Here is a 12,897-nt window from a genome sequence, read left to right on the forward strand (position 1 = left end):
GTTGCTTTTCTGCTCAGCAGAAGCTTTGATTTATACTTCATCCTTATCAGTTCCTCCATCGCCCAGAGGTCTCTGCAGGTTAATCAGAGGAAAGCTGGAATCTGAGCACTCAAAAAGCAGCTGCCATGAAAGTGTATGGCAGGAAATCCCATCCTGGAAAACAACGCTCATTCTCCAGTAATAATGTTGGGATATCCTCGAGACAATGTTGTGCTGTCATGGCAAAGCTGCAGTCTGTGAACAGCCTGGTTATGCACGTTGTATTGTGGAACATCTTTCCCCAGAGATCTGAGGTGTTTACTAGGGAGTGAGTGACCTTTTTCAGATTTCTAAAGTGCCACTCAGCTCAGAGAATGCTGGTGAAGGATTATCATTCCCTGCTGTTTCAGGCTAAGGATAATTCAGAGAAACCCAACAGGAGCTGATCAATGATGAGCACACACCTACTGATATGCCCAATCCACATATGAACAGGAATTCATTTCATGACTTGGGGGTAAAACTTTTGGGAGGAGTGCAGGGCAAGGAGGTACTACCAGATCCTCCTGGTATTGACTTGATTTTTCCTGAGTAAACATCAGCATTTCCCCCCATGCACTGTCTCATGAGTACTTAATCTGTTTTTATTTGGGAGGTAATAGTTTTACTTAGAGTTTTCCAAGCATGCCTGAGGATGTGATTAATGCTGTTTATGTTTGTTGTGTTTGCCTGTGTGAAGGATCGCCTGTTCTTTGTGATGGAGTTCGTAAATGGCGGGGACTTGATGTTCCACATTCAGAAGTCGCGTCGCTTCGATGAAGATCGGGCCCGGTTCTATGCAGCAGAAATTATTTCAGCCCTTATGTTTCTCCATGAAAGAGGCATCATTTATCGGTGAGCTCTGCATTCATTCCTTCCCTTTGGCTGAATCCCATGGCTGAGATGATAGCTGGAGTTTTCTGCCACTTGCTGCCTACCAGGAGCAAAGTTGTCAGCTGGGCATTCCCCCTGCATGTTGGCCAAGGTGCACCACTTCCAGGAAGGAGTGAAATTTCTGGGCAGGCGTTAAATTAAACCTTTACAGATTTTCTGGGAGGTGAATGTCAGGATCCATTGCTTTTGCCACTGCACGCCGTGCTATTTAAGGGTTAGTGTGTGCTGATGACACCAAAGCCTCTTGTTTCCCTGTAGTAGCTACAGACCTGTGTTTAAACCCTGTGTATTTGGCATCTCTATCGAGTTCCACTCATCTCTATCCAGTTCCACTCATCTCAGCCACTAAAAGTCTTCTCATTCCTGCCATGATCCTACACCAGGAGTTTTCCCTTCCTGTCCATGTCTGGCACCTTTGTGTTTTCAGCAGGATCGGAGCATTGTTCCCTCCCTGCATCGGCCTCTAATGGAGCTCTTGAGGCTGTTCTCAGGAAGCTATTTTTCCATACCTAGCTCTCTTTTGTTATTTGTCATTATTCTGTACTCAGGGGGGCAGTTTGATTGTATTTTTTCCCTTCTGTAGTGCTCCCCTGTCAGCTCAAACATAAAGGCACAGAGCAGCCAGCATGGATCAGAGCCAGTCTGCTGAGCCCTTCTTGGCCAGGATTCAGACCAGCATCTTCCCAAATACCCCAGGGGCAGAGCAAGGCTTCTTCTGGAGTAAAACAGGACAGATGGAACAGAGAGAGGTCAGCACATTTTGGGTTGTGCAGAAAGATTTCTTTCTGCCATGCTTTGCAGAACATCTCTGGCATCCTCTTACCCAGAGCATGGGAGAGGAGGAGCAGACAGTTGTTTTCTTTGGAATGCTGTTACCTGGAATCCAGCAGCAAAGCACACGTATTTGAGTATGGTCTGCTGCAGCCCTGCTCAGTCCCACTTGTGGCATGCCAGCACTGCAGAGAATAATGTCAAGTCTCTTTCTTGCTGTGTGGTTACAGTTGTACAGCCAGGACCCAGGGCTGGGTTCAGGAGGAGACCACTTCCAATCCCAGTCAGGCTCTGGTAGTACCATTTCGGACTATGGGTTGGGACAAATGTTTGATTTGGGACTTTACATAATTTAACCCAGGCATTAGGGCATCCTTCCATAACAGATAAACCCAGGTTTGAACTCACTAAAACCAGAATAGCTGAGGGCTAAAGTGACCAAAGGGCTGGGGCTTCTGTGCAGGGAACACTTTCCTCTCTGATGGTGAGATGATAGGATCAACCAAGTAAAAGCAGCTTCTCCTTTCCTAGCTCCAAGTAAGAAACAGATGGTCAGGTGAGGACAGCATATTAAAATATTTTTAAGTATGAAATCATATGATGTACATGGTACAGTGAAATAGAGGAGTGTCATTTTAATACTCTGCAGATCCTGAATGAAAATGGCTAGTGATATATACCGTGTGTATCAAGCTCCTAAAGCACCGTGGTTGTCTGCATAGAATAGCAAATCTCCTTACTCTACAGCTGGATTTCAGTGTAATTCTTCCCTTGTGAATAATGCCAGCCACTGAAGAGAGATCCTGCCAGATAATTACGCAAATGACATTAACCTTAAAATAGTGACATCCAGTAGTTATTGTCAATCATTCAGCAGCAAAACTGTGTCTGTGCATAATGTAATGCCACTGTGCTTACAGCTTATCCTGTCACAGGGCAGCAGTAACTGATCCCTCTGGATTTTGGCACTCTTCAAGTGCTGCCGTAATTCACGATAGAAACTGGAGGAGTAATTGAAAAGCTCCTTGAACAACTGCACAGGCTTTGATCTGTTTTAGAAACTGGTTAAGCTGTGGAGTCAGGTAGACTCAGTGCACAAGGCAGATTTGCAGGGGGATGACTTTGTTTCTTAAAATTATTTAGGGGTCCAGGAGATGTAAGAGGAGAGAGCTGCTGGCTGTGCCTGTATGGAGCTGAGGTTGCTTCTGTCAGGTCACAAACACTTGGCTCTTGGAGAGACTCTGCACTATGCAAAGGGCTACTCAGAAGGGAATTGCTGCACTTGTGTAAGAGAGTTTGGAGATTTTGTGATCAGAATGTGAGTGCCTGCTTAGGAAGCTGGGAACAGCAGAGAGAGACACTGGGAACAGCCTGAGCAGAAGGCATTTTGCCACAAGTTATTCAAGGTGTTTCTTCTTTCTGGATTCCCAGGGTCAGTGGAGGAAGAGAGTTGCTGGCCTAGAATACCCTGGGTCATTTGTTGGTCTTCTGGGCTAAACTTACATGTAATAATACTGCATTTTCCCTTGCCCCCTTCAAGATTAAGCCATTCAGGAGAGAGTCTGCGTTTACCAAGGCAGTGAACATTCTCTCAGTAAGTCAAGTTGCTTTTGCCACGAATGCTGCCAAAAACTGGGGCTTCTCTCTATTGAAATGCCACGGAGGTTTGAAAGCCAGCACTGAAAGTTCATCAAGAAGTAGCTGAAACATGTCACTGTGGCTTAGTGTGACAATGCGGGTAGCTGCTAAAATCAGGTGTTTGTTGATTCCTTTTTCAGCCACAACAAAGCAGTATTTGTGCAAGGGCTACTGTGGGTCCATGAGAATGGTATTCTTGAGGTAGATAGTGTATTTTGGTTACTGCTGGATTGGAGCTCTCATAGGATGGTTTTCATGATTCAATTGAAATTTTAAGTGAGTTTGCTCCTTACTTTGAGGAAACCGCCCTTTTTGGCCAGAACAGAAGTCCCACAAACGTATGTGTATGTATTTGGGGTTTTTTTCAAAGAGATTTCACTTCCACAGACCTTTATCATTTGCAGCTCTGCAAAGGAGAGATGGCTTTCTGGCCTTATCAAGGAAAGATCTTTGTCTTGCCTAAGCTGAGGTTTGGGTGCCAACTGAGCAGCACCTATTTATAGTTGCTTCCTGAAAAAGAAACAGTCAGCAAATACAGTGTGTTGGTCCTGTATCCCATGATACAGGAGAATGCATGCAGTCATATCACAGTATATTGTGCACCCCAAACCACAGAGGAGTAGGACAAGGATATATTTGGGATCAGCTCATGCTGGATGTTGACAGGTAAAAGGTGATAATCAAGGCTGTTGTAAATAAAACCTTTGCTCACAGGGCAGTGTTTGAGCACTGCTGCTTGCTTTAAGCTTAGTTCTAAAGAAAAATAGTTGGCTGGATTCTCTTGCAGGTAAGTAGGTAGATTTTCCATTTTTATCTAAAGACTGTATGTGCTGTTTTTCTTGAGTCAGCTCTTTCCAACTTTTCACTTTCCAGCTCAGCAGTTCCCAGGGTAGGGGAAGCATATTTTGGCTTCTGTGCATGCCAGAAACAAAACAAAGCAGTGTATCTGAGCAGAATTAGGTTGCGCAGTGGCTTACTCAATGCAAGTGATCTTGTCCACTCACAGTCTGATAAAACAGCAAAAAGATAGTGAATGGTTTTAAGGGGTTTATTTTCAAAGCAAGATATTTCCTTCCATGTAGCATTACTGGAAGAATGGCTGGTCTGCCCTGCTGCCCTCAAATTCAGACCTTTGCATAGGCTGATGTACAGCTTTGCCAGTGCATGGGTCCACTTTCCAGCGTCATCTACATGTGGTTGCTCAATAGAGGCACCATACCTGAGTGCTGTGAGGGTAAATGAAAATGTTTCCTTAAACTTCCTTGTTGTGGGGTTGGGATTTGTTTGAGGAGGGGGCATAGGGGTTTACAGTAAGATAATGACTTTTCTACGGGCAAAACAGAGCAGTCAGCCCAGTCTCATAGCACAGCCTTAACTTGTATGGCAAACCTCCTTTCTCTCTGCAAATTTGTCTCACAGTCACTCTTCACATCTCCACTATCTGCAGATGTGGTACAGCACACAGTACATAGTGACATACCTGAACTAGAGCTTGAAGCAGAGGCAGTGTCACGTTTGCAGCTTGCATTTTGATGGTGGTTTTGCCAGCCTGAGGTATGGAGTTGGATAGTAAGACACCCATGTGCTCACTGCTTGGCATGGCACGGTGGCAGATACATCCTTAAGGTTGTAGGTATTGTATCATGTAATGTATAGTTGACCAGCAGCCAGAGTTGCTAAAAGACTGGGCTGGAGAGCCTGGGAGAAGTACTGGTTATTGCCTGGCTGAAGGACCTTGTTTTTATCCTGAGGGCTCATGCTACTAAGCTCATTCCTCTGCCTTTGTGTCTGTGTTGATGTTTCTAATGCAACCCACCCACCTAGAGATATTTGGGGTCTGCTTGTGCTCCATCACACCTCTGGATGTGGGATGGTGTGCACAGAGTCTCCGGGCTCTGATGTGGCACCAGCCATGATTAAGTAGGTCCTGTGACTTGATGGTGTTTAATAGTATGCATGGTCCCTTTGGAAGGCAAAAGATAATTATACAATTATCCAGATGAGAATGGTCTGGCCTTGGGGCTGAACACTAACTCTCAGGGAAAATAAGATAGGCATATTAACAGGAAGTGTTTACTCTTTTGTGTGTTACCTGAAAGCATCTCCTTTCTCTGTGTGTTACTCCTTAGGACAGGTTAAAACTCTGTCTCCTCCAGGATCTGGAAAGATTGCTGGATACTGGCCAGGTTTCTAAAATCATCACCTTTCCTTAGTGGAGGGGACCCATCAGGTCTGCAACTGTGTCTCATGACTCTTGGCTTTTATAGGGATGCACTTTTTGCAACAGGTTAATTCCCTGCCAATTCAAACCTGTGACACTTAGATGAAGCTTCACATGAGCCTTTTATGGAGACCAGTTTTGCTGTAAAGACTCCTATTAACTGAAACAACACTAAGGTTTCTTTCAGCAAAATCAATTAAAAATTACGTGCTGAAAACAGAAGCTGAATGCCTTTCCTAATTACATACAGCCACTGTTAACAGAGTGACTTTTATAAGTGTGCTGTTTGCTTTTTCTATAGGTCAAGACAGTGTAGACATGGGATTCCTCATGTTTACTCTCTGTTGTTTTTTGTTTGGTGGTTTTGGGGTTTTTTTTGGCAGCTGGTGATTTTGTTTATTCTCATCCCATGCCCTTTTTCACATCTGGAGCCAGATCTTATTTCCCCTGAAGTCAAGGGGCTTTCCCCAGAGAGGTAAATTAGCAGTTGAACTGATCTGTGACTGATACCAGCAGTGCTCTGCGAGGCAAACTGGCTGCTGGGGGCCCATCCAGGGATTATCAATGGTTTGCTTAGGTGCTGTGCAGAGCTTTGTTTTCTTGGCAAATAAAGACAAATCTTTTGTTCAATGAGATGTTTTTAAGCTTTTCTGAAAGAGAGAGACCTTGTAGCAACCTGGAGACCTTAGAGCAGCCTTCTGATACCTAAATGAGGCCTAAAAGAAGGCTGGAGAGAGACTTTTTACAAGGGCATGCAGTGATAGGACCAGGGAGAATGGCTTTAAGCTAAAGGGGGATAAATTCAGATTAGATAATAGAAAAACATTCTTTACTGTGAGGGTGATGAGGCACTGGAACAAGTTGCCCAGAGGATCTGTGGCTGCCCCATCCCTCAAAGTGTTTAAGGCCAGATTGGATGGGGCTCTGAGCAACCTGGGATAGTGGAAGGTGTCCCTGCCTGTGGCAGGGGGTTGGAACTTAACGTCACTTCGAACCCAAGCAATTCTATCATTCTGTGTAAGTTTTTTCTTGAATCTGCTACTGTAGGTGCCTCTCTAGGTTCCCTTTGCTTATTTGATGTATTTTATGCCTCTCTCTTCCCCACTGATTCAGCTATGTGTGGAGAGTCATGTTTGCATTTGAGAGGAGAGGGTGGGACCGAGCTCAACCAGTGCCAAAACAGGTGTGAGTCCCCTCTGTGGAGCACCAGACCCTCAGCTGTGGAATCTGGTCCCTATTACTTCGAGACTTGGGTTTGGGAGAGCTCTGAGGCTTGGTGCTTTGTGGGATTGAGGCCCTGAAGACCAGAACAGATATATGTAAGCAGAACAAAATGAAGAATGTGCTGTGTTACGAGAACAGCAGAAAGAATGAAATATAAGCTGATTATATGGTGAATGAGTGAAGCAAATCAGCTAAAAGCTGCATGTTGGCACAGAATAGCATACCAGCAGCCATGTCCCTACAACAACTGCTTAGTGTAGAAGAGGAATTTTCATGCTGGCATTTCTGGAAATGCTTCATTCAGCTTTAGAAAATATAGAGGGATGTCTCTGAGGGTCAGGAGTGTAGTGATGTCTGTGACTATCTTATCTGACAGTCAACAGCTCATGTAGACTGATCTGTGCTTCTAATCAGTGCATCTTCCACATAGTTTTCCACTCAGATGTGGTTGCTGCATGGTTGTGAGATGGGCTCTTTTACAGCCTCTGGCATGCAGTGCTTAAAGGGTTGTTTCTCTGCACCTGATCAAATGGAAAGTGTAGAGGGAAAAACCCCAGCCTCTCACGTTTCCATGTCATGTTTAATCAGTCAGTGTGCAGGACAGTTTAGTCCTGATTTACAGTTATGCTTACGAAGAGCAGTCCTGTTTTGAGATCCACATATCAGATCTCTGTGCCCCATTGACTCCACTGTATATCGTCTGTGAACTTTGATGGAACTTTCCACATGACTAAGGACTACTGAATAGCCTACAGAAGTTGTTGGCTCTGCTAGTGTCTACTTTTCCTTTATGGTTATTTAAAGGGATTGATTTGAAACCTGCAAACCTTGCACATAATGAGTTTGTATAAATCATTAAAAACCCGAGCTCGAAGGGGCCTCAAGAGTTTGTTTAGTTCACCCACCTGCCCCAAGGCTGGAGAACCTTTACTTAAATGCAAGTCTCTCATACTTTCACTCTTCCTTTTACGTTTGCATGTAGTAACTTGTGAACTCTTACAGGCAAGGACTCTCATTTGCCAAATGTTTGCAACGAGAGCTCAGTGTTAGTCAGGAATTCTAGTACTGGTACAATGGAACAAGCAGTACTGCTCATCTGTGGGGGGGATAAGTGATTAGATGTGAGTTGTGTTCTGACATTCCTTTTGTGACTAATACATCCTTATGACGGCATTGCACAATTAAAAAGTATGCAGATGCAATTAAGAAATAGCTTCATGTAACAATTACAGACAAGTTCCTAAAGAAAGGAGATTTGGAGACCAGAATTAGGCTCAGTAACTCCTAGGGCACCTGGGAATATTTAATTAGGGCTTCTGAAACTAAGAAACTTTTCTACAAAAGTTTTGTTCTTCTGCCTTTCCTGCCCTCTTTGTTCTATTTTAAAGGCACAATGGTCATGAAGAGGATTAAAAAAAATTTACATAAATTTGAAGATGTTATGTAAAATTGATTTTTAAAAACTGCCCCTAAATATTATTATGTTTTTGGCCGGAACTGTTCCTCTGACTTTTAAAATGTTCACTGATACCAAAGGCGGCATTCAGGTCTCTGATTTTATGAATTTTGAAAACATTTGCCCTGAGATCTCTAGAATTGCCCAGCATTAATCCAATAATTTTATTGATTTTTTACCCATCTTGAACTGAGGAAGCTTTTAGTATGAATGTCAGAGAATATGAGCCCTGGCTTAGCATTAGGGAGGCTGATATATATAGCTGAGGAAAAGGTCTCTCTGTCAACCTTAATAAATGTTTAGTACAACTTTTTAAAACATTATGCCAACAAAATGTGGTTGCATCTGCTCCCTCTGACTTGCTGAAATGGAAGATTTCTTGTAAGATGACGTGTTGAAGCAAGAGTTAAGCTGCTGTTTGTGTAAGGGAGACGGTGAGAGAATCAGTGTTGTTGAAATACTTGGCCTGCAGCAGCTGCTGTAGCTATCCAGGGAGAATTTGACTTACTCTTCTAGCTGTAGCAAGATCAGCACCTGAAGTTTCCTTGGTCAGTAATCCCAGTGTTTAGGTTTTGTTCTTTAAACCAGTGAGCAGATGGGTACTCTGCTTTTATGGAAACAGAGGAAATTTGTAAAGCCACCCAGCAACTTTTTGTATCAGTGGTGCATCACTGTAACACCTTGTCTGTAGGTTCGAGTTCAGAGCCATCAGCTGCCTGTAATAATACAGATATAAATGAGAAATAATAACAGTAAAAATTTCAACTATTACATGGCAGTGCTGCAGTAATAGCTGTCTGGTTTACAATTCAGAATTTCTATGGGAGAAAATTCCCTTTTTTGGCAGTGGTACCCTGGGCAGGATGGTGGGCATGGGTTTGTTTCTGCCCTCTGTATGACAGCAGAGCTGGTGCTGGGGCTTGTTGTTCGCTGCTGGTGCAGGCCAGGATGCAGGATGTGAAGCCTATTCCCATGGACCAAGGGGAAAGCATTGCTCATCATTTGCCCTCTGAGTCATTGCACCTTTCCTGCTAATAGGATGAAGAACCTCCCCTTTTATGAGGCTGTGCCTAAAGGCACAATTTAATCTTGGATTTGTATTACCTGGTTATTATTCCACTGAAGTAGTGGCAGTATTCCAGCTGAAAACAATGGAAATGGGAGCAAGCCTTCAAGTCCCAATCATGTATAAATGTGTTATATTCAAAGCCATGGAGATCCTCCACACTCTGAGCTGATTTCTTCTGAATCAATTAAAGTTTCACAAGCACAATTTATTATTAACATCCAGAGCTGCTTTCACAAATCTCTCGGCAGCATAGCAGAGAAGTGCTCATGAATCAGGAAAATTACTTCCAAGTAGGAGAGGTTATTTACTAGCTAAATCCCTGGTCCAGGCATACTGCCATGGAAAATCTTTCCAATAGGATGTGTACGTTCACATCTGAAGCATTTCTGTTCTACATTTCAGGGAAGGCAGCACTGTCACGAGGCTTTGCCAGAGCAGGTTTATGGGGTTGGAAAAGAAAAGGGGCTGGAGGAGGGGACGGATTGGGGATAAACTGGGAAAAGCAGGGTTGACTGTTCAAGGTGGCAGGGGTAAATTATTCCATGTGCAAACCTGTGTGGAAGAAGGGACGGTAGGAAGTGATCCTTTTAAACTCTTTGAGGACTTTCAAGTAAGCCAGTGTGGGCTGTTGTAATGAGGCTGCAGCACATCACAGTGTCCAGACTCTGTGGCACTTGTGTTAAGAGTCTGAGCTGGTGTGTGACATTTAGGAAGTAGGCTTTGGGTTTTCTCCTCCCTTCTGTGGATCTGGTTACATTCCTTTTGACATTTACCTGGATACGCAAATATAACAAGTTCCATGTCCTTGTTGAGTTGTGTCTAAAAGCTGAGTTGGTGTGCTTTGTATTTCTGTTTTCTCTTAACTGTAGGTTGAGGAATTCTGTGCTTGTCTATGTTTTTGTCACAGTCTTACCAACTTAATGTTGCTTTTACCATTGCCTTCTCTAAATTTCTTCTCTCCCTTTTTCATTTATAGCCATTCTTCCTAACTGGAGCTCCCCATTTCAGTGTTCCTCATATCACTAGTTCAAAACTTGGTGCCCAGACAACAGCTTTACAGCCAGAATTTCTACCTTCAGACACTGTTGAGCACAGAGGGAGCAAAAATCTTGGCAGCTGCCTCCTGCCTCTTGCTTCTCTGCCCAGCCCTGATAAATGAGAAAGCCAAGGAGCTGCTCTGACTCTTGCCAGCTGGCCAAGCTCCCACAGTGATAGTCCACCCACTGCGAAGGTCAGAAGGCAGCACTGCCCAGCTGCTCTTCCCTTGCATCAGCACAGAGTGTGGAGCAAGGGCTGGTCCTGTCAGTTCTGCTCCTGCTGGGGTTTGTTTGGAGCCAGGGCCAACCCCCACAGGAGGGTGACAGCTCTCGATGTCCTCTGTGCTTCTTGGGAGGAGTTCAGGTTTGGGGTGGCTGATCAATGGCAGCTTACTCTGCTGGTGGTAGGTTTAAGATGGGACTGGTGTAACTCAAACCTGAAATCATTACTTTTTTTTCTTACTCTTACACAAGGAGAAAATGCCAATATAATGTTTTGGAAAGGAACAGGAGCAAAAGGAGACTGACTTTGAAATCTCCAAAGCCACAAATCGTCTGTGGCTTGAGTGGGCTGAGGTTGGATTCATGAGTGGAAAGTCTCTGTGTCCCACAACCCCCTACAGTGTTTGATCTTGTGAAATTTCCCTGCTCGCTCAAATTGGTGACTGCCCTGACAGGGATAGCCTCAGGGGGAAGGACAGGTATTTTGTGTAATAAAATTAATGGGAAACTGTCTTAAAGCTTGCAGTGTTTACTGCACCTCATTGTCTCTACTCAGAGCTGCCTTTGGGGTCCTGCAGGACTGATGGTTTTCCCAAGCCACAGGGCAGTCAGGAGAAGTTCCTGCCAGAGCTGTTGGATGCCCCTTCCCAGCATCAGCTAGTGGTGTCTCTGAATCCTAGCTGGCCAGGAAGCAAGACAGCAAGTGCCAAATACTGCCATGAACCTGTAAGCTGATACTGGAATGGGGACATGTGGAAGAAATGGGATTTCAAATGATGGTTTCTGAAGGCCTCACTATTACCTCTGCATGAGTTGAATGTGGCATGGAGTATCAGGTGTCTCCATGTACTATCTTGTCTAGGACAGGTTAATTGAAGTCACTCTTTGACTGTCTCAGAGCCTTCTTTGCTTTCTCTTTGCTTTCTTACAACCAGACTCATGCTGAAATTCTCCATCTCTCTCAGAGGAAGCTCCTAATATTTCCAGGTCTTTACTCTGTATCTTCCTTGAGACCTTGCTGTGGTTTGGGGTAGTTCAAGCTGTTCTCCTGTTACCTGGGGGATGCAGTTAGAAGACAGCTGTCCCTAAACAAAGGTGGCTTATAGATGAGAACACTCCATTCCCATAGGCTCCTGATCCCTAATTCCATGAAGCCAGCCCTGAGTATGTACGGGTGCCTGTAGCCACTGGGCATAACACAGGCATTGCTCACTTGCTCCCAGGCTTTCCCTGGGCTCTGCTGGCAGGGCCATGTGCAGCATTGTCCAGGCGAGTGTCTGTCCCAGGCACTGTTATATAAGGAGGAATTTCAACATTAATTACGTGTCTTGGCTTTAGGTTTCATTTTGTCTCTCCAGACACCAGAATTAGTCTCGGAAGATTCAGTGTGGCTTCTGCAAACAAAACAAACTTTATTTCACATGCTTTGAGCTCCACTGCTTTCTGCGGGAGCATCCGCTCTTCTGGGAAATTTTCCCTTTGTTTCCCTGCCACTGGGAAGAGACAGTTTTTCGGGAGATGCTGCCGAGCATAGCTAACATGCTCAAGTATTTGAGCTGCAGGAAGGCTGGCACTTCAGTCAGGCTGATTAAAAAGGGAAACTTGAAATTTCACTTTGCTCTCAGCCACCGTCCTGCATTCTGAAGGGCTGGAGAAGGGGGTGTTGGATGGGCAGAGTCACAGCGCTGTTGCCATCAGGGCTGTAGAGGTTGGCTGGGACAGAAGTGTGTGCTGGGCGAGAGGTATCTGTGTGGATCATGTTCTCCCTAATGGCTTTCCTCCCCCCCCATCTGAAGTCATTAATGCTCGTTAAGCCAGGATGGAAACAAACCCAAACAACAACAGTCTACAAAATAATTCCATCACTCCAGACTGGTTCTTTTTTTTTCTCCAGTGAAGCAGTTAGTCTCCTGTGATCCCATTTTTAGCCAGACTGGAAACAACTAGCTGGACAATACTGAATTCCTCTCCCGGCAGGGCAGTCACCAGATCCGCTCTCTGATGGGAAAGGTGAGGTGAGTTCCCTCGCCTGTCTCTGGGGGAAGAATCTCCCGAAAGAAATTCCTGTGGGCCTTGCTGAAAGCCCTATTTTTGTGCAGCCTCTCCTAATGAGTCACAGCCTCTAGGTCTCTGGGTACTCTGAGAGCCCTCTGTACTTTGGGTGTTCTCCCAGCCCACTGCGGGGTTAACCCTTCTGTGGTTTCACTCTCATGCGTGTACAGCCCGTCCCACTCGCTGGCTGATGATGTTGATTGTAGGTGCCAGAAAGTCATGAAGTAATCTGTGGTTCATACCAACAGGCCAATGTAGGACTTGCATGGAGGCGGGCAGGATTTTTCCAGTCTTG

At 44.8% G+C, this 12,897-nt stretch overlaps 1 protein-coding gene across 1 annotated transcript in view; it reads left to right on the forward strand.

The window, feature by feature from the left end:
* The window catches only part of PRKCH (protein kinase C eta), a 123,403-nt gene that overhangs the window by 74,132 nt on the left and 36,374 nt on the right, over nucleotides 1–12,897 (forward strand). Inside the window, exon 10 of the mRNA XM_071557325.1 lies at nucleotides 719–873. Within this exon, the coding sequence (XP_071413426.1) occupies nucleotides 719–873 (155 nt within the window). The remainder of the gene's footprint in view (nucleotides 1–718; nucleotides 874–12,897) is intronic.

Source organism: Pithys albifrons, chromosome 6 (assembly GCF_047495875.1).
Source record: "Pithys albifrons albifrons isolate INPA30051 chromosome 6, PitAlb_v1, whole genome shotgun sequence".
Taxonomy (NCBI): Eukaryota; Metazoa; Chordata; class Aves; order Passeriformes; family Thamnophilidae; genus Pithys; species Pithys albifrons.